Source organism: Rousettus aegyptiacus, unplaced genomic scaffold (genome assembly GCF_014176215.1).
Source record: "Rousettus aegyptiacus isolate mRouAeg1 unplaced genomic scaffold, mRouAeg1.p scaffold_m13_p_3, whole genome shotgun sequence".
In the NCBI taxonomy this organism is placed as follows: domain Eukaryota; kingdom Metazoa; phylum Chordata; class Mammalia; order Chiroptera; family Pteropodidae; genus Rousettus; species Rousettus aegyptiacus.
The window spans coordinates 79877192-79898769 of NW_023416306.1; the positions used below are offsets into that span (position 1 = coordinate 79877192).

The following is a 21578-nucleotide window of genomic DNA, read 5'->3' on the forward strand; positions in this document are numbered from 1 at the left end:
CTCTAGATAGGAATATGGGGTTAAGTCAGAAGTCTGCTGGAATATGCACTCTGTAGAATTAAGTTAAATAACACCTGTCCATTCGATTAGCTTTCTGAAATGTCTAGGATCTTGCATGACTTTTAGACAGATACTACAAATTCTTTGACTTAGGACAGAGTCATCCATTGTATACCTAAAGTAGACATGTAAACTATTAAATGGAAGCTCTGAGAGTAAGTGCTGTCGTGGAGAGGCAGCACTGCAGCTCTCAGTAGTGACTGCAGACCCGGCTCAGCCTCCGTGGAGCAGGATCCAGAGCTGGATCCCGAGAAGGAGGAATACACTATGGGGTTCCTTGGTCTACAGTTATAAATAGTAAGATACCTGTGGGTTCCCCGTTCCTATATTTGATTTTAAGGATATACATATTCTTTCTCCATGTTTAAACCATTGAAGAAATACCTTTTGGGACCTGTCATACCACATCAAAAACACTTCTAGGTATGATTTGAGTTACAGCAATTTAAAGTTTATGGTTATTTTTTATGTTTAGTTTTAAGCAAATGCCAAACAATTAAGGAGCTATGCTATAGTTGAAAATGATGTATTTGGATACAGAAGACCTTGTTTCAGGTCCTAGCTTCGTCGTTGCTCGTTGTGTGATTTGGGCAAACCATTTTATCTTTGTTCTGAGTTTGTTCACCTGTGAAATGCAAATACAACCAGAATATTTTTAAAACATGGAAATGCTAATACCTTTTTCACAATATTATAGGTTTAATTTTGAAAATCATTTTTACAAAGGCAGAGAGGTAAGAAAGCAAAAGGTTATTTTGGCTAAAGCAAAGGGTACATGAAAACAAATATTTAGAGATAAAGGAAGAAAAAGGAGGTCTGTAGCCTTGTGTTTATGGACCTGACTTTATTGTTGCAAAGGAAATCAAATGAAAACATTCCCCCTTCATGTTAGAGAGAGTGGAGTGCCCACAAATAAAACTCATGACTCTTGGCTCCCCCATGCTATTTCTTTCAAGGTTTGCCTTTTACAACTGAGTAACTTGAGCTGGACTGGAAGAAGATAGAGAAGCAAAGCATATGTGGTGATTGAAAATACATCTGACCCTTGAACAAGGGTTTAAAGTGCATAGGTTCACTTATTCACAGATTTTATTTAACCAACTGTGGATCGAAAGTAGTTTTTCACATTCCCAACAATACAACATTCCCAAAAATACAATTTTCAGTCTGCAGTTGGTTGAATTCAAGGTTGCTAAGGGCCAGCTGTAGAGTCAAAAGCTATATACTCAGATTTCAACTAAGTAGTGGTTGGTGCCCTTAACCCCTGTATTGTTCAAGGGTCAACTACATACCAGGAAGGCCGTATGATAAACTGCATGCTGGGGGACAAAGTGGAGTGAGGTCCAGGAGGGCTAATAAAAATGCTCAGTTTTTGTACTGAGGAAATTAGAAAATTTTCTCTGCAAATATTTAGATAATTACTCCATTTACAAATGGTGAATCGTTTTTCTTGGAATCATGTATAGAATTAGCATGTTTGTTTTCAATCTGAATTATTCTGTCATTTTTGTCTCTGAAAATAATTTTGCATGTTATAAGTTTTTTCACCTGGAGCTGTTACTGTCTGCTGCCAAGGTTCTGGTGCAGATGCAAGAAAAAAGGATCCTCACGCGTTCTTTCTGTCTAACTATGACAGCCGAGATCGAATGGGGAAATATAATGGAGGAACATGGAGATTTTACAGCTCAGAAATTACCTTGTAAACAGCTGAAAAGAATGTTTTACTCCAAAGAAGAATCTAAAATACAAGTTTACAAGAAGAGGGAGAAAAGTTTTTCAGGCTCCAAAAACTGTTACAAAATTAATATGATGACATGGTAGTGTTTTATCCTTTAAACCTGCTAATGTTTCTTTTCCAGTACAAAGAGAATGGTGCTTTTACTGTGCTCGTTGACAACTATGTGAGAGAGGAAGAAGGCACTGGGGTTGTACACCAAGCTCCTTACTTTGGTGCTGTGAGTAGTATAAATTTATAAGAAAATATCATTGGCCACTGTGTGTGTGTGTGTACATGTGTACGCATGCGCACGCACATATGTGTGTCTCACCACTCTTGCTTGAGCCATGAGATCAACCTCTTTTCAGGCTCACTGCCCTCAAAAATAGCTTATAAAACTTGTATTTGCAGTTCCTTTTCACCCTGAGCTGGTTTCTGAAAATGGTGGGCTAAATTCTGTGTGTAACTAGGTGTTTAGTCTTTCTAAAAGGTGTGCTATACTTTCATTCATTCATAATTTATATACAGTACACTTTGTTCTTTATGATTCTATGAGTTTTGGCAATGGCATAGAGACATGCAGTCACAACCATCAAAATGCACAAAGGTTCCCTCACTGCAACGGTGTTGACTAAAAACTGCATAATCAGGGAGAATTTTGACCTCTTCTCAAAGCTGTATAGTATGGTTGATTTTCACTTTTGTCCAGAGCAAATTTTTTTTAATGTAATCTTTTTAATGTAATTTGTATATGAATAAAATAGAAGAGTATAGAGATTAAGGGCATGCTTTATGAGTAAACCAGACATCACATTAAGTTGAAGCCCTGCAATAACCGGCAGTCCCTGGGTGAGTTACTTGGCATGTCTGGATTTCCTTTTCCTCCTCTGTAATGTTATTATTACCTGCTTGTCTGAAAACCTGCTCAAATTAAGTGGAATCTTCTGTAGAGAGTGTTTAACACAGTGCTTTACGCTGTAAGAGTGTACACAGATGCTGCTGCCAGTGTAATGTCTGCTGAAGACCGACAGACTCCTCTCAGCTTGATCATTTTGTCAGCAATAGGGATGGCAAGCTAGTCTTTCCCTTGATCATTTTGTTTTCATACTTCAGGGATTTTATAATGGAAATCTTTAAGACAGAAATGTAAAGAAAATATTAAAATCTGTGTTTACATCATCCAGCTGCATGAGTTATCAGTAGTTTAGGAATTCCATTTTATCTATCTTGTTCTCTCCCCTTTTCCTGTGCCTTTATTTTGACTGGAGGGATTTGAAGCAAATCCTCAACATCCTATCTTTCATCAGCAAATACTTCTATGCACATCCCTAATTGCTAAGGACTTTTATTTTTAATATAACCACCATGCCATTGTTAAACCCAATAAAATTAATAACTTCTTAATATTACCTAATATTTGGTCAATATTCAAATTGTGTGGAAGCAATCTTGATAATACTATTTACTGAGTTTTAGGAACTATTCATATTTCAGAGTTATTTCTACATGCTGCCATTTCCTCATCTGTAAAATGGTGATACTTGCTGGGTTTTGCAGAGGGAACACATGGTTAAAATCTAGTACACCAGTCAGCCTTCCTTGCAGCAGCATTGTGAAGTTTAACCACTGTCTGACATAGCATTTTATATGTTTGCTCTAATTATTGTTAACACTACTCAAAATATATTCCTGAAGTATTTTGATGTAATTTAGGTAAGCTATGCTACCTGGAGCCCAGGTTACTTCTTTATAAAGTGAATACTACAGATTTAGATAAGTATTGGCATCTTTCAAGTGCTTCTTGACAGGATGCAAATCCATATGCATATCAAGCATCATGCAGCAGAACCTTTATGTGGTTCTGCTTTATGTATACATGTATGTGTGTACACACTGCTGTTATAAACTAAATTTGATTTTGTTTTAATATATTCATGTGTGTCATCTCCCTTAATGGATACTCTGATACATATAAAGGTCTGTGAAATAATGGCTGGGAAGACTGGGCTAGATGATCTAATGCCCTAACTGTAAGGCTCTGCTGTTCTCTGAATGGTCTTTGAATTAACTTCAGTTGAGAGAATAATTACTGCTGACTACATTTATTCATGAGAATACTGAAAAATTCTCCTGTAAATCTACCACCCCATACTCCTCTCTTGCCAAACCCTCATTTAAACTGTTTTGTTCTTTCCTCCCCCGCCTTCCCTTTTTTCCCAGGATGATTATCGGGTCTGTATGGATTGCAACATCATTCAGAAAGACTCTGTCTCTGTTTGCCCTGTGGATGCTTCGGGCTGTTTTACAGCAGAAGTGACAGATTTCATGGGACAATATGTGAAGGTCCGTGACTGTATGACATAGAATGATGTCAGTTTCATCATACTTTTTTCATTAATCAGTTTTTATCAAATAGCTTCCACATCTGGGATTTTTTTTCCAGGAATTTATTTTTGTTTTGTTTTGTTTCAACACATAAAATCAGGAAAGATAGATATTATCAGCTATATTCCGAGGGTCTAGTATCTTCAAGGAAAGCATGCTAGAGTTTCAAGCATAGGAATTAGAAAAACTGGGCTCTTATTTGTGACTCATGAAGCAACTTTGTGATCTTGGGGTAATCAAAGTATTCAAGTTATACAGTGGCTAAAATATGGACCAAGTATTTTTATAGTACATTTGTTATTTGTGCCTTTACTTATACTAAAGGTATCCAAATATCATATTTTAGTAATATACTTAATTATATTGTGTTACTAAGTATTGTAGGGTATTTTAATGGCTAGATTTTAAATTTTTTAACAGGATGCTGACAAAAATATCATCAGGACCCTAAAGGAACAAGGCCGACTTCTCATTGCCAGTACCGTCACTCACAGCTACCCTTTCTGCTGGAGGTGAGAAGAAATAAAGACTGTGTTGTAGTTAGAGCTTTAGATATGTAAATACTCTTAATATATATGCCTGTTCTATCAATTTATGGTTCCCATGTCATTTGTATTCTTTAGAGTTAGTGTTTGGAAACTGCCTCCTTGTTTCCAGGAGAATTTTCTAAGTGCATTACAGTTATTTCTTTCCTCAGGAGTTGTGTGAGAAATATAGGTATAGACTGTAAAGAAAAAAACCCAGTTCAGTCTCCTGCTATACAGAGAACAACCCAGTTTTTCTCTACTGCGTTTTTTTGTCTACTACTCATATAAAATACTTCATTCATGACACTTTTGGTCACCAAAATTGTAGAGGTTTTTCTCCACACCAAACAATTCTCTGCAACACCTGTTGGATGTCCTGTAATTTAATTCAGTTCTAAACTGTCTACCCAAAGATAGCACCAGACCCCACAGATTAAAGGCTCAATTCCTCCAACACACACACACACACACACACTCTCTCTCTCTCTCTCTCTCTCTCTCTCTCTCTCTCTCTCTCTCTCTCTTTCTCTCTCTCATACACATTCACACATTCACACACTTCCAATGCCAGTCAAAAACCCAGATTGTCCCCCTGACTAACTAGGTATAGATCAGAAAGAAGTTCCAACTACCTGTTCCTTGGGTTTGATTAATTTTCTAGAGAGGCTCGCAGAATTTCAGAAAACATTTATTTACTTTTGCCATTTTATTAAAGAACATAATAAAGAATACAGATGAACAGCCAGATGAAAAGATACTTAGGGAGAGGTCTAGGAGGGCCTCTTGCTCAGGAGCATCTGTCCCAGCAGACTTGGGGTGCGTCACCTTTTCCAGTATGTGGATGTGTTCATCAATATGGAAGCTCCCCAACCCCCACACTTTTATCACATAGGCATAATCAAGCATTAGCTCCATTTTTAGCTCTTCTCTTTCCCAGGGGGAAGAGGGACAGGGCTGAAAATTCCAAGCTTCTATCATGGCTTGGTCTTTCTGGTGACCAGCCCTTATCCAAGAGCCCACCTAGAGTCACCTCATTAGAACACTCCCGTCACCCAGGAAGTTGCACAAGTTTCAGGAGCTCTGTGTCAGGAACTAGTATCCAACACCAAATATTAGAACAAAAGATGCTCCTAGTGTTCTTACCACATATAAGGTTTTTAGGAGCTCTGTGCCAAGAATCAGAGGCCAAGACCAACATACATACATATATATACATGTATATTTTCTTTTATCTCACATATACAAATATGTTTTGTGTAGGGGCAATATTTCTTTAGGGTGAGATATATCTGTAAAATTTTCTGATGGATTTTAAAGAGAAATGTGTGATATAAGTTTTAATATAAAATCATTATGAAAGTATAGATGAAAGTGAAATATTCCATGGCATCATGTTCTGTTCCCATATTTCATTTTTGCTAAAGTTGACATTTTTTAGACAACTATCACACATCAGCAGAACTATAACCTTTTCTTTATTCTTTTAATAGCATTTGCCTTGTTTGTTATCGTTGAGGGAGACAACCAATACTGACGACATAGACATTAGTATTGTAGTAGAAATAAATATCAGCAGATGGCCAGATAGGTAGTGGTGATTTCGGTAAGAAAGTAAAGGTCATTCTTACCCTAGGTGCCTGTATACCTCAGTCTGACTAGCCACATTCTCCATTTTTGCTTCCCCAGGTCAGACACTCCTCTCATTTATAAAGCAGTTCCTAGCTGGTTTGTGAGGGTGGAGTACATGGTGGACCAGCTGCTGAGGAACAATGATCTCTGTTACTGGTGAGTAGTAAGATGTGCGCCTTCAAATTGTCCTTTGTCATGTAGTTAGTAAGTATTGGTTTAGCTGTCTTTCATTGCATATTGTAATAATAGCTATTTTTTATTCTGTATTTTTAGGAACACAATTTAATATCATATAACAAATAGCATCCTTCTTATGATAAGGCATATAGAGGAACTTTTTTTCAAAAACCCAGTAGAAATCAGAAACTGCTGTTTATTCAATTTACAAAAGGGAATGAGTCAAAAAAATCCATACTTAAGAATTCGTCATCTTTAGGTAATTGTCATTTTCAGGGTAAACATTTATTTTCGGATGTACTATAAAAGCCATTTATAATTACATTTGACCCTTGCATAACGCAAGGGTAGGGGCGCCACCTCTGCGCAGTCAAAAATCCGTGTATGAGCTACAGTTGCCCCTTCATATCCATGGATTTTCAACCTCGGAGTTGACTCTTGAACAGCATGAGTTTGAACTGCACAAGTCCATTGGAAAATAAAAAAAAAAATCTGCTTATAAGTGGACCCATGCAGTTCAGACCCATGTTATTCAAAGGTCAACTGTACTTACTGAGTTCCTCAAGTATGAAGATGCCTTGTGCAGTGTGGCTTCATGGATAAGCACTGTGGGGACAGAAGCCTTGCCGTTAGCTAATATCTGACTGCAGAGAGGTGTTGCTTTAACCAGTAGGTACAAAAAATGATATAAAGCTGAATCTGTATTCCAGAAGAATGTTTTTCAATGAGAGTCTAGAGGCTAATTACTATTTTTTACTTCTCACAAGAACCCAACTCAACTTTAAAACTGCATTTAATTTTGAAAAAGTGGGGAGAATCTCAGGGCAGTAAAGGGAAATGACTGTAGCTTTCTATATTTCCTGGCAAAATGACCCTGATTACTCAAAAAAAAAGCAATTTTTTCTGTTTATACCTAAGGAGCTCTTTAGTTTACCAGATGTACGAAGTACTGGTTATGGAATATTAGTCGGTAGCCTCATGGTGGATGCAGGCCTATAAACTGACATTTATATAAGACTTTAACCAGAATACCTGAGAAAACAGGACATTTGGGAGCCTAGGGTGCTCTAACTCAGCCTTGAGCTTGAGAAGGTTTCATGCAAAGCTGAACTTCAAAGGATAAGGAGTCATTTACCAGTCAGAAGCAATAGAAGCTTGAGGGGTTGAGGAGGTGGCCAAGGGTAAGGAGAGCTGCAGGGTGAAGTTTATCGCAGTGGAAGGGTGGTACAAGCAAAGGCATTGAGGTGAGAAGCCACATTCTAAGGAACTTGCCTCATTGCTGGAGCCTAAAGTACAATGCCAAAGGGGACCACAAGTGAACCTAGAGAGGCAGCTACCAACCAGCTACCAATAGCCCTTCCTGGTGATGACCCAGAGACTAGATCTGAGTAGGTCAGGCTAACTAGCATCATGGTGACTGGTTAGGGAACTACAGTAGTCCCCAAGTTGGAAAGCAGGATAGGGAGACATGTGTGCCATAGGATTTCCTATTAAAGAGCATCTTCACTGGGATGAATTCACAGCAGATAACAGCAACTATGGGTCATCTGGTGCTGTACAATCTCCTAGGAGTGAGTCCAGTGTTTCCAGAGTGTTAGGTCCACAAAGCATTATACAGAGGTTTATGCAGAACTCATATACAAATTTATTTACTAATGTTTTTACCGGTTGGGGTATCTGACCTGTTTATTGCAGGGTCCCAGAGTTTGTGCGGGAAAAGCGATTTGGAAATTGGCTAAAAGATGCACGTGACTGGGCAATTTCCAGAAACAGATACTGGGGCACTCCTATCCCTCTGTGGGTCAGCGAGGACTTCAAGGAAGTAAGGCTGGCGATGTATCCTTGTGTTGATTTTTGCTGATGCCTTTTTTTGTTTGTGCTGTCTGAATATGGGGTGAAAGAATATGGTTTCTTTTTTCTTTGCCCCTTTCTTATTTCATCTAGTTTTTTCTCATTCCTTCCTATAATGATAACAAATAAGAATATATTTTTAGGATTTTTAATTTATTCTTACTTTTACTTTAATACAATTTTTTAAGATTTTACTCCATGTAAAAATGAAGAATGCAATTTGTGTTTTCCTTGGGGAAACCATACATTAAATTGTGTTGCTCAGATTTTTCTTCTCCTTATGAGTTATCGATGAACAGAACAGACTCCAGACCTTGAGCTAGGACATAAGGTGTTAAACACACATTATAACAATGAAAAAGGAAGATTTTTTAAAAATTACACAAGTATTGCCGACCTTTAATCTGTAGTCAGGTGATTGTGTGAGTGTATGTGCGTATGTCTATATAAATATATATATATAGTTATATATATATATATATATATATAACTATAGATGTATTCCCATGATAGGACCTTCTGTACAGTGCTGAAAACAGTATGAGAGCAGTCATGAACCACAGCAGCCCAAGGACCTCAGTAAATCTCCCATATGGAGGGGCCTGAAAGGCAACAGTAAAATAGCTGAATCACAATACTTTTCAGGACTCATCAGAAAGGGCAGAGAAAGAGGCCATGTCTATTCACTAAGTATCATCAGACATTCCCTGGCCGGGTCATTCCCCACCCTGTTGTGAGTGCCCCAGCTGGGCCCATGTCTCAGCCTCCTTACCTGGACATAATGGTCACATCTTATGATAGGACTGTTTTAATTCAGCACAATAATTTTGTTATAGTTTTGACTTGGAACAGTTTCAGATTAAAGAGCCAAATTCAAGTGCCGAGAAGCTATGATGCCTTAGAGTAATAGTCTAGGCATTTCACTTATTTTTGGTAGAGAGTTGGACATAGTAAATCATCAAAAAATCTTGTACAGATAATGGCTATGAATGTTTAATATCCTCTTGCTGTAGGACCTCCCTCTGATATAGGTAGCAAAGAAGTGAAGTCTGCTCACCTCTTTAGACAGTGACCTGCAGTCTTTCGTGAGGGTAAGCCAGACTGGTGATAACTTTCCTGAGAGCAAAGGTTTCTAACATGAATGTTACAGAAATTAATTCTGTGAGCTTTGACTCTGAGGCACTCCTGCTTTTTAACTTTGTTTTTACAGGTAATATGCATTGGATCAGTGGCAGAACTTGAAGAACTGTCAGGAGCAAAGATCTCAGATCTCCATAGAGAGAGGTCAGTTTCTGAATGTTTAATTCACATCAGTTCTGTCATTCAGAGAGCCCTGGACTAGGTCGTAACCTATGAAGACATGGTCTTTGTAACAGATCACAGAGCTACTTGTAGAAATCAAACACTTGCTTGCTGAATTACATTGTCATTGGTGACTCGTATCATATTGAGGAAGTTACCTCTGTCCTTGAAGTAGATGTCAGGGGACTTTGGTATATAACCTTCCAGGTTGAGCCCTTCTGGTGTTCTCTGAAAGCTTGTGATAACTGTCAATCTTTCTGTTCATAGATGCATATGAAAGAGCTTGTCAGGATTTTGTGTTTCCTGCTGGCAGTTAAACTGCAGGTTGTCATATGTGCTTAAAATGAATAGAAATGGCTACTTTTTTGTTTAATAGCATTGACCATCTGACCATTCCTTCACGCTGTGGGAAGGGATCATTGCGTCGCATCTCTGAAGTGTTTGACTGTTGGTTCGAGAGTGGCAGCATGCCCTATGCTCAAGTTCATTATCCATTTGAAAACAAGAGGGAATTTGAGGATGCATTTCCTGCAGACTTCATTGCCGAAGGCATTGACCAAACCAGAGGGTGGTATGTTCCTTGTTCTTTCAAGTGTTTTGTCGATTTGGTTTTATTTAGCAGTTATTTTACATCTGTGTGCTGGGGAGGTTGTCAAATAAGATAGGCTCTACTCCTGCTCTCTACTCCTCACCACCAAGCAAGCCATTAAAGTGTCTTTTGAGTAGGAGTCTTTTACCATGATAGGGCTGTAGTTTTAGAGTTCAAAGTATTTCACTGACAAAAAATAGAGATATGTTTCACTGGAAGTTTAAGTGATGTAAAAATCTTAATATGTATTTATAGATTGTTTTCTTCAAATCATTTACTCAAATGTTTAATGAATATTTCCTTAGGAGATAATGGGTTGGGTTCTACAAATTTGAGGGATACTTGGAAATGTACTCAGATGTTAGGCTAGCCTTACAAAATTAACATTTTTTAAAAACCTAGATTTTAAAAAAGAACATTGGCATTGGTTTTACTTGGTATCTTATATAAAGCAGTACCCTTGTCCTCTTAATTATAAAAGATAAGTTACCTTCTCTTTGTGGATTAACTTGGTGGGCCCAGGGTCTAATTATACTTTCATTAGTAATGTTTCTGCAGGAGTGTTTAAGGAATGTTGGTATTGTTTTCTGTGTTTACAAATTACAGTAGTCATCACAAACTGATTAAATTCCAGCCTTATTAATACTTCAGAATGTGCTATTTTAAGTTTTCAATCAATTCACCTATAGGAACCACTACCAGGCACAAACTCTAACTCTTGGGTCAGCCCAAATGACTCACCACTAAGTTGTTCCTCTGAGGACAGGAGAGCTCTAGCAACTGTTAACAGTCCTTATATGGATCCCTATGTACATTCTGCCAATCTCTCCTTCCCTCAAGTGTGGGCTGCCTCTCCTAAACACCAGGGTCCTCGTGACCTTCCTTAGAAGAAGGGAAGTTTTGTCAGGTATTTATGCTAGGCATGGGGTCTGGTCTCTGCCCTCATTAGTTAATGTCCCATGATAGTCTTGGGGTACAAAGTCAGGTTGGAGGTGACATGAGAGCATCACTTACCAAGACAGCTTACAGGGATGTGTTGTAGTTCTTTTAGGGAACAAGCTAGCTAGCAATAAATGACATACGTGATATCTGACAGAGTAAAACATTTTCTGTGTTCTTGTAGTCTGTCTTTTGACTTTTGGATGAGAATGCTTTTTGCATCTGTTTTTGTTTTGTTTTGTTTTGTTTTGTTTTTATCAGACTGTTCCATATGACCTTGTGCTAAAGGTGACACACATCTCTTGATTATCAGCCTCGTGTTTTGTGGAGGTCCTGAGAAGCTGCCCAGCACTGCCCTGCTCTGCCTTGTAGCTAGCTGTCTATCTGGCTCCCCGAGGGGAGCAGTGGTACTCTCTTCAACTGATGGGGAGTCAGTCCCTTACTCCCAGTCAATATTTGCTTTAAATAAAGCACATTTTTCTGATCAGAAGTTCTAATATGATTAGTCTACAGTGGGTCCTGTGTGTAATTTTTCAGCAATCCCACCATGATTCTAATATGTCAGCAAAACTAAGAGCCTTTGCTTTAAGTGATTTATCAAGAAGTATGACAGAGCTAAAATAGAAATTCTCCTCAACAGCCATACTACCCTGAACAAACCTGATCCCATCTGATCTCGGTAGGTAAGCAGGATCAGGCCTAGTTCATACTTGGATGGGAGACCACCTAAGAAGACCAGGTGCTGTAGGCATAAAAATTTTTTTAAAAATAAGTACTCGTAAGCTGACAAGGTCCGTGCAATCTGTGAGGTTAACCAAGGGTTGCCTCACCTAAAATAAATGAATGAATGAATGAATGGATGGATGAAATAGAAATACTCAGTAAATAAACACTGGGGTTTTTTTTTCCTATGCTTTGACTCCTTTTCTGTTTATTTGTTTATTTTTTAAACTATTTCTTTGTGGGTTTTTTCCAGGTTTTACACCATGCTGGTGCTAGGCACAGCTCTCTTTGGACAGCCGCCTTTCAGGAACGTAATTGTGAATGGACTCGTCCTCGCAAGGCAGGTGTACTCCTTTGTGTCTTCCAAGTCCCCTTCGTTTTTGCGGTCATAGTCTGGTTGGATCTAACTATTCTTTGTAAATAGAGGAACTTAGGAATACCCCAGTTCTTTTCCTACTGCTTTTTTCCCCTCTGCTTTTATACTTCTTGCTGCATATCCTTTTCATCAAACTCCTGTTCTGTGCACTTCTCCATCTTTAGCATTCTGTCTCCACACATCTTTCTACCTTAGGGAGAAGGGCTGGATTGAGAGCTAAGCCTAATGGAGGAAGTGGAAAAAGAAGACATTCCTATGATACCTCTAGTGATAAAATAATATTTGTCATTTTAGAATTTTATGAAGTACTCTTATAGCTCTTATTTAATCTGTACACTGGTTCTTTAAAATACAGTTTTGTTGTCCTCTTTTTAACATATGAGGAAGTTATAGGTTCAAGAGGTTTCTAGTATTATGTGCAAGTCTTAGTTTTTCTTTGCATCTATTGTCTCAAGTCATTAAAAATAAAAATAAGAAAACAAAAATGTTTACATAGATACACTGCTTTGTATGCTATGAGAATGGGAGGCGGAAACCTAACACTTTATGTCAGGCCTTGTTATAGGCCTTTACACCTCTTCATTCATTTAATCCCCAGAACTATTTTGAGTTGGGTCTTTTAATTACTCTACTTTTTGACATTTGGGGAATTTGAAGCACAGAAAAAGTAAGCAACTTGCCCAAGGTCACATAGCAAATAAGTAGCAAATTCAAGTTCTGTACCCAGGCAGTCTAGCTCTACAGTCCTCGTTTTTTAATTTTGATAAAAATTTTATTAAATTGTAGATTTGTATGCAGTTTTTTGGGTGGTTGTTTTGTGTGTTTTTAGTGTTAAATATACAATACATTGGTTAGAAATTTATATAATTTATAAAATGATCCCCCTAATTCCTCATTCTCTCCTCCACGTCTCCACCTAGCCAGTGCATTAATGCTAACTGCATTCTCTGAGTTGTACCCCACATCCCCATGACCATCTATCAACTACTAATTTGTACTACATTAACCCTTCACCCCATTCTCCCAACTCCCTCAACCCCTCTCCCCTCTGGCCTTCACCAGATTGTCTTCTATATTCGTGACTCTGTTTCTGATTAGTTTGTTCTTTTTGTTCCTTAGATTTCACGTATAGTGAAACCATGTGGTATTTATCTTTCTCTGACTTATTTCACTCAGCATAATAACCTCTGGGTCTACCTATGTCATTACAAATGGTAGGATTTCATTTTTTTTAATGGTTAAGTAATATTCCATTGTATATATGAATCCACTTTATCTAATCATCTGTTGATGGGCATTTAGGTTGCTTCCACATCTTGGCTATTGTAAATTGTGCTGCCATGAATATAGGGGTGCATAGATCTTTACAAATTATTATTTTGGTATTCTTTGCGTAAATACCCAGACGTGCAGTTGCTGGATTAAAATATATATATCCATTTTTAAATTTTTGAGAAACAAATAGAATTTTCCATAGCAGCAATCTGTATATGAGGGTTTTCTTTTCTCTGCATCCTTGCCAAACTTCTTGTTCTTTGATTTATTGATGATAGCCATTCTGACAGGTATAAGGTGATCTCTCCTTGTGGGGTTTTATTTATTTATTTATTTATTTATTTATTTATTTATTTATTTTGGTGACATTGATTAACAAAATCTGGTAAGTTTCAACTGTACACTTTAACAATAAGGCATATATATATTTACACGGTGTGTTCACCTCCCATAGTTAGATTTCATTCTATCACCACATATTTGACCCCCTTTATTCCATCTACCTCCCCCCTCACCCCATCCCCTACCCACTGGAAACCACTAATCTATAATCCATGTCCATGAGTCTCTATTTGTTTGTCCTGTTCATTTGTTGCTTTTAGCTTTATATCCCAAATATTAGTGATATCATGTAGTTTTCAATTTTTTCTGTCTGGCTTATTTCGCTTAGCATGATTATCTCAAGGTCCGTCCATGTTGTCTCAAATGGCCGTATTTTATTTCTTACGGCTGAGTAATTTCCCATTGTATATACGAACCACAGCTTCTTTAGCCAGTCCTCTATCGTAGAACACTTCAGTTGCTTCCATGTCCTGGCCACCATGAATAATGCTGCTATGAACATCAGTGTGCAATTATCTTTTTGGATATGGGTTTTCAAGTCTTTGGGGTAAATACCCAGTAAAGGGATTGGTGGATCATATGGTAGATCAATTCTTAGTTTTCTGAGGAACCTCCATACTGTTTTCCATAGTGGCTGTACCAATTTGCAGTCCCACCAGCAGTGTATGAGAGTTCCTTTTTCCCTATATCCTCTCCAACATTTGTTATTACTTGTCCTGTTGATTATAGCTATTCTAACAGGTGTGAGATGGTATCTCATTGTGATTTTGATTTGCATTTCACAAATAGCTAGTGATGTCAAGTATCTTTACATATATTTATTGGCCATTTGCGTTTGCTCCTGGAAAAAGTGTCGGTTCAGGTTCTGTGCCCATTTTTTTATTGGATCCTTTGTTTTTTTGTTGTTATTAAGTTGTCTGAGTTCTTCGGATATTTTGGATATTAGACCCTTATCGGAGGTATTCCTTGCAAATATATTTTCCCATTCGGATGGTTGTCTCTGTAACTTGTCTCTGTAACAGGTTTCTTTTACTAAGCAGAAGCTTTTTAGTTCAATGTAGTCCCATTCATTTATTTTAGCTTTTACTTCCTTTGCTTTTGAGGTCAAATTTGTAAAATCCTCTTTAAGTCCAAGGTCCTTGAGTTTCATTCCTGTTTTTTCTGTGCATTTTATTGTTTCAGGTCTTATATTCAGGTCCTTAATTCATTTTGAGTTAATTTTGGTGTATGGTAATAGACAACATTATATTTTCATTCTTTCACAGGTGGCTTTCCAGTTTTCTCAACACCATTTATTGGAGAGACTTTCCTTTGTCCACTGTATGTTTTTCACTTTTTTGTCAAAAATTATTTGCCCTTATATATGAGTTTAATTCTAGACTCTCGATTCTATCTGTTTTTCTACCAATACCATTTTGATTACTGTCAATTCGTAGTATAATTTGAAGTCGGGCAGAGTAATGCCTCCAGCTTCATTCTTTTTTCACTGGATGGCTTTGGCAATTCAGGGTCTTTAGTCCTTCCATACAAATCTGATGATTTTTTGTTCTATTTCTTTAAAAAATGCTGATTGGATTTTGATGGACATTGCTAAGTGTTTTGATCATAAATGGATGCTGTATCTTGTTGAAGGCTTTTTCTGCATCTATTGATATGATCATATGGTTCTTCTTTGTTTATGTGGTGTATCATAGCACAGTAATTGATTTCCGTATGTTGAACCTCCCTGTGCTATTGGGATGAAGCCAATTTAATCATGGTGTATAATCTTTTTAATATGGTGCTGTATTTGGTTTGCTAGTATCTTATTTAGGATTTTTGCATATGTGTTCATGAAAGAGATTGCTCTGTAGTTTGTGTGTGTGTGTGTGTGTGTGTGTGTGTGTGTGTGTGTGTGTGTGTGTGAGATCTTTACCAGGTTTTGGTATCAGAGTAATATTGGCCTCATAAAATCAGTTGGGAAAAACTGCCTCCTCTTCGATATTTTGGAAGAGTTTGAGGAGAATAGGTATGAAATCTTTGAATATTTGGTAAAATTCACTGGTGAAGCCATCTGGTCCTGGACTTTTACTTTTGGGGAGGTTTTTGATGATTGTTTCAATTTCCATACTGCTGTTAGGTCTATTTAGATTTTCCACTTCTTCTTGATTCAGTGTAGGAAGGTTGTATTTTCCTGAGTACTAGTTCATTCTTCTAGTTTTTCAAATTTAGTGTTATATACTTTTTCATAGTATTCTTGTATGATCCTTTGTATTTCTGCAATATCAGTTGTAATTTCCCCCTCCTTCATCCCTGATTTTATTTATTTGTGTCCTTTCTCTTTTTTCTTCAGTGAGTCTAGCTACGGGTTTCTCAATTTTATTATCCTTCTCAAAGAAACAGCTCTTTGTTACATTTCTTTTTTCTTTTTTTTTTTTTGGTTTTTGATTTCATTTTTATCTGCTCTAATTTTCATTATTTCTCTTCTTCTTCTGACTTTAGACTTCAGTTTTTCTTCCTTTACTAGTTTTTTAAGATGAAGCGTTAGGTTGTTTATTTAGGCTCGTTCTCGTTTTTGGAAGCAGGCCTGTAATGATGTGAACTTTCCTCTTCTGACCACTTTTGCCATGTCCAAAATGTTTTGATATGTTGTACTATCATTATCATTTGTTTCTATGTATCTCTTTAGCTCTCTTTTTATTTCTTCTCTGACTTAATCATTTTTCAGTAGCATGTTGTTTAATCTCCATGTTTTTGTGATTCTTCCTGTTTTCATTTTGCAGTTGATCTCTAGTTTCAGAACATTATGATCGGAGAATATGGTTGGTATGATTTTAACCATTTTATATCTGTTAAAGCTATCTCTGTGTCCCCATATGTGGTTGATCCTTGAAAATGTTCCATGTGCACTAGAGAAGAACATGTAAGCAACTGTTTGGGGATGAAAGGCTTTGTAAATGTCCATTATGTCTCATTGGTCTAATGTGTCATTTAAGGATATTATTTCCTTATGATTTTCTGTTTGGAGGATCTATCTGTATCTGACAGTGGGGTATTTAGGTCCCCTACTGTGATAGTGTTTTGATCTGTTTCTCCCTTTAATTCTGTTAGTAATTGCTTTATATATTTTGGGGCTGCCTGATTGGGAGCATAGATATTAATAAGTGTTATGTCTTCTTGGTACCTGATACCCTTTTTCATTATGAAGTGTCCCTCAGTATCTTTCTTTACCTTTTTGATTTTGAAGTCTATTCTGTCCAATATTAGTACCACTACTCTTGCTTTTCTCTGAATGCCATTTACTTGAAATATCATTTTCCACCCTTTCATTTTGAGGCTATATTTGTCTTTGGAGATAAGATGTATCTCTTGGAGACAGCATATGATTTGGGTTTGGTTTCTTGATCCATTCTGCGACTCTGTGCCTTTTTATTGGTGAGTTCAGTCCATTTACATTGAAGGTGATTATTTAAATATAAGGTCTTATAACTGTTTTCTCTTTTGCTTTCTGGTAGCTTGGTATTTCCATTGCTTCCTTTTCCTTGGGTTTCTGTTTTCTTTATTTTGGTTGGCTTTTATGGGTTTTCCCTCTGGTTCTTCTTGTTTTATGTTATATACTTCAGTTCTGAATCTTTGGTGTGTAGTTACCACCACGAATATAAAAGGGATAGTTATATATATATAGTCGTCCATTTTCTTCTGTGTGTGCCTTACCTCCTTTTCCCTTTGCGAATTTAGATCTTTGAATCCTCCCCTTTTCAGTCATTGTTGTCTCAATTTGTCCCTATGTATGCTGAACGTTTATTACTGTCCTGCTGTAGCAATTCTTTTATTATTATGTAAGCTTACAATGTCCTGTTCTTAGTAAGGGTTGCACTCCTCTGCTTCTGTTTGCCTGATAGTCACCTTACTCCTAATTATGCTTTTTTTTGCTTGCATCATTTTGTTTTAGGTGAGCTGACCCCTTTCAGTATTTCCTGTAGTGTAGGCCTCATACTGGAGAATTCCCTCAATTCTTGTATATCTGGAAAGGTCTTTATTTCTCCTTCATATCTAAAAGAGAGCTGAGCTGGGTACATTATTCTAGTCTGGTAGTTCCTTTCACTTAATATTTTGAATATTTCCTTGCACTCCTTTCTGGCGTGCAATGTCTGTGTTGAGAAGTCCGACAATAATCTAGTGGGTTTTCTTTTATAAATTACCATTTTCTTCTCCCCGGTTGCCCTGAGAATTCTGTCTTTGTCTTTGATTTTTGGTAATTTTAATACAACATGTTTTGGAGAAGGCCTTTTTGGTTTGAGATAATTGGATGTTCTGTTGACTTCTTGAAATCCAAGCTCCAGCTCATTTCTTAGATTTGGGAAATTCTCATCCACTATTTGTCTGAAAATGCTTTGTAATCCCTGCTCCTTTTCCTCTCCTTCAAGAATGCCCATTATTCTTATGTTTCCTCTCCTGATGGTATCAGCTAGTTCTTGTATTTCTTTTTCATCATTTTTCATTCTTCAGTTTCTCTCTTCTTCCTTCTGATTTATTTCTGGTTTACTGTCTTCGATATCACTGATCCTTTCCTCCATTTGGTCGACCGTTTCCCAAGCTTGCTATTTCATTTTTGAACTCTCGCACTGTGTTTTCTATCTCTAGGAGATCTGTTCTGTTCTTTTTGAGGGTTTCATTTTCCTTGATTGCTCATCTAGGTGTTTTTTCAGTTCCTGAAATTGTTGATAATGACTCTTTCGGAACTCACAGAGTTTTTTTCAGAAGTACCATCCTAAATTCTCTATCATTTAAGTTGCATATGTCAATGCCTGTAAGCTTTTTTTCTGGAGATTTTTCTCTTTCTTTCTTTGATGCCTTTACCACCTTGGTTGTTCACGGTGTTTAATGGACTATATCTCTTCCTGTGCGTTAATGGAAGTATATTCTGCCTTTTTTTTTTTTTTTTTCACGAAAGAAGATTTATTATGTAAAATTCTCTCTTTAGCCTGCTATAAAGAAGGCACTTTTCTTTTGGTCTCCAGTAGGCGATGTCTAAGCCTCTGGGATCGTGCTTTATGTAAAGCCTAAATGATATCTTTTTATTTTCTTTTATATATTTATTTGCGCTCGCTACCTTCAGTCTCAGTCCCTGTCATTGTTAGCAGTTTCGGTAGCGTTTGCTCAGATTCCTTTGGGGCTCCGCAGTGTTTGGTCTTGGTGGATATGGGTGAGGGGCCCTCTGGGTTGGGGGTTGGTGGCTGTGGCTCAGCCTCAGTTTTGTAACCGCAGCTAGTAAAAAGCAACTGTTGTTTCTCTGCTGTCCCGCTTCTCTGCTTTCTGCCTGATGACTGGGCCCTACTGCCAGCTGCGTGGAACTCACACTCTCCCAAGCAGGGCTGTTCAGGGAAATTGCCACACCTTTTCCTCTCCCCTTCCTCCTAGAAGGAGCTCCTGAGGCTGCGAGAGGCAGCTTTTTTATTTCTCCCAGTCTACCTCCCCCCGCACCAACAACCAGGATAGCTCTTATGCACAGATCCCATGCTCAGCCAAGCTGTTGTGCAGTTTGGGTGGATGTTTTTGTTGAGTTTTAGATGTTCAGCTTATTGTTACAAGGGCAGAGATCTTGGAACATCTTTCATTCCTCCATGTTTCTCCAAAACCCTCATAGTGGTTTTAATTTGCATTTCTGATGATTAGTGACCTTGAGCATCTTTTCCTATGTATATTAGCCATCTGCATTTCCTCTTTGGAGAAGTATCTGTTCAGGTCTTCTGCCCATTTTTTAATTGGATTGTTTCTATTTTTGTCGTTGAGTTGTACATGTTCTTTATATATTTTGGATATTAACCCCTTATCAGATGTATCATTAGCGAATATCTTCTCCCAGTCAGTATTTTTATTTTTTCCTATTGATGGTTTCCTTTGTAGTATAAATACTTTTTAGTTTGATGTAGTCCCATTTGTTTATTTTTTCTTCTGTTTCCCTTTCCTGAGGAGATAAATCTGAAAAAAATTTCCTGTTAGTACTATCAGAGAGTTTACTGCCTGTATTTTCCTCTAGAAGTTTTATGGTTTCGGGTCTTACAACTAAGTCTTTAATCCATTTTGAGTCTATTCTCGTATACGGTATAAGAAGGTGGCCCAGCTTTTTTCTTTTTTTACATGTACCTGTCCAATTTTCCCAGCACCATTTATTGAAGAGACTGTCGTTACCTCACTGTATATTCTTATCTCCTTTTTTATATATTAAGTGAGCATACAGGCGTGGATTTATTTCTAGGCTCTCTATTCTGTTCCATTGATAAATTTATCTGTTTTTATGCCAGTACCATTGCTGTTTTGATTACTGTAGTCTTGTTGTATAGTTTGATATCAAGTAGTGTGATACCTCCAACTTTATTCTTCTTTCTCCAGATTGCCACAGCTATTCAGGGTTTTTTATGGTTTTATATAAATTTTAGGATTATTTGTTCTAGCTCTCTGAAAAATTCCATTGGTATTTTGATAGGGATTGCATTGAATCTATAGATTGCTTTGGGTAGTATGGCTATTTTAGTGATGTTGATTCTTCCTACCCATGAGCACGGTATATGCTTCCATTTATTTGTATCTTCTTTGTTCTCATTTTCTGAGAACAGGTCTTTTACCTCCTTGGTTAATTTGATTCCCAGGTATTTTATAGTTTTCAATGCAATCGTAAATGGGATTGTTTTCTTAATTTCTCTTTTTGAAAGTTCATTATTGGTGAATAAATCGCCACTGACTTCTGAATATTTATTTTGTAATCTACTACTTTACTGAATTCATTGATCAGTTCTAACAGTTTTTTTGGTGGAATCTTTAGGGTTCTCTGTATATATCATGCCATTGGTAAATAACGAGAGTTTTCTTCCTTTTCAATTCGGATGCCTTTTATTTCTCTTTCTTGTCTTATTGTTGTAGCTAAGACTTCCAATACAATGTTGAGGAGGCATGGTGAAAGTGGACATCCTTCTCTTTTTCCTGATTTTAAGGAAAATGCTTTTGGCCTTTCACACTGAGCATCATGTTAGCTGTAGGTGTGTCATATATGGCCTATATTATGTTGAAGTATGTTCCCTCTATTCCCACTTTGCTGAGAGTTTTTGTTATAAGTGAATGCTGGATTTTGTCAAACACTTTTTCTGCATCTATTAATAAGATCATATGGTTTTTATGTTTTGATTTGTTAATGTGGTATTGCAATAATTGATTTGCAGATATTGTACCAATCTTGTGTCCCAGGACTAAATTCAACTTGATCATGGTGTATATTTTTACTATATTGCTAAATTAGGTTTGCTGATATTTTTTGAGGATTTTTGCATCAATGTCTGTAAGAGATATCGGCCTATAGATTTCTTTGTCTAGTTTTGGAATCAAAGTAATGGTGGCCTCATGAAAGGAGTTAGGGAGCCTTCACTTTTTTTGAGTATTTTGAATTAGTTTGAGAAGAATAGATGTTAATTCTTCTCTAAATGTTTGGTAAAATTCACCTATGAAGCCATCTGGCCCAGGACTTTTGGGGGGGGGGGGCGGGGGGAGGTTTTGATTACTGATTTTCTGTTGCTTCTTGACTCAGTGTTGGGAGATTATACGTTTCTAGGAATGTGTCCATTCTCCCATATTGTACAATTTGTAGGCATGTAATTGCTTGTACTATTTTCTTATGATCCCTTTGTATTTCTGTGGAATCTGTAGTTTTTTTTC

At 37.2% G+C, this 21578-nt stretch overlaps 1 protein-coding gene and 1 pseudogene across 1 annotated transcript in view; both read left to right on the forward strand.

Moving 5' to 3' along the window:
- The window catches only part of IARS1 (isoleucyl-tRNA synthetase 1), an 88442-nt gene that overhangs the window by 27652 nt on the left and 39212 nt on the right, over positions 1-21578 (forward strand). The window contains exons 10-17 of the mRNA XM_016128851.1: positions 1920-2015; positions 3998-4120; positions 4583-4674; positions 6376-6474; positions 8191-8317; positions 9557-9630; positions 10025-10219; positions 12153-12239. Of these exons, the coding sequence (XP_015984337.1) occupies positions 1920-2015; positions 3998-4120; positions 4583-4674; positions 6376-6474; positions 8191-8317; positions 9557-9630; positions 10025-10219; positions 12153-12239 (893 nt within the window). The remainder of the gene's footprint in view (positions 1-1919; positions 2016-3997; positions 4121-4582; positions 4675-6375; positions 6475-8190; positions 8318-9556; positions 9631-10024; positions 10220-12152; positions 12240-21578) is intronic.
- On the forward strand, positions 11809-11927 carry LOC118600473 (annotated as a pseudogene).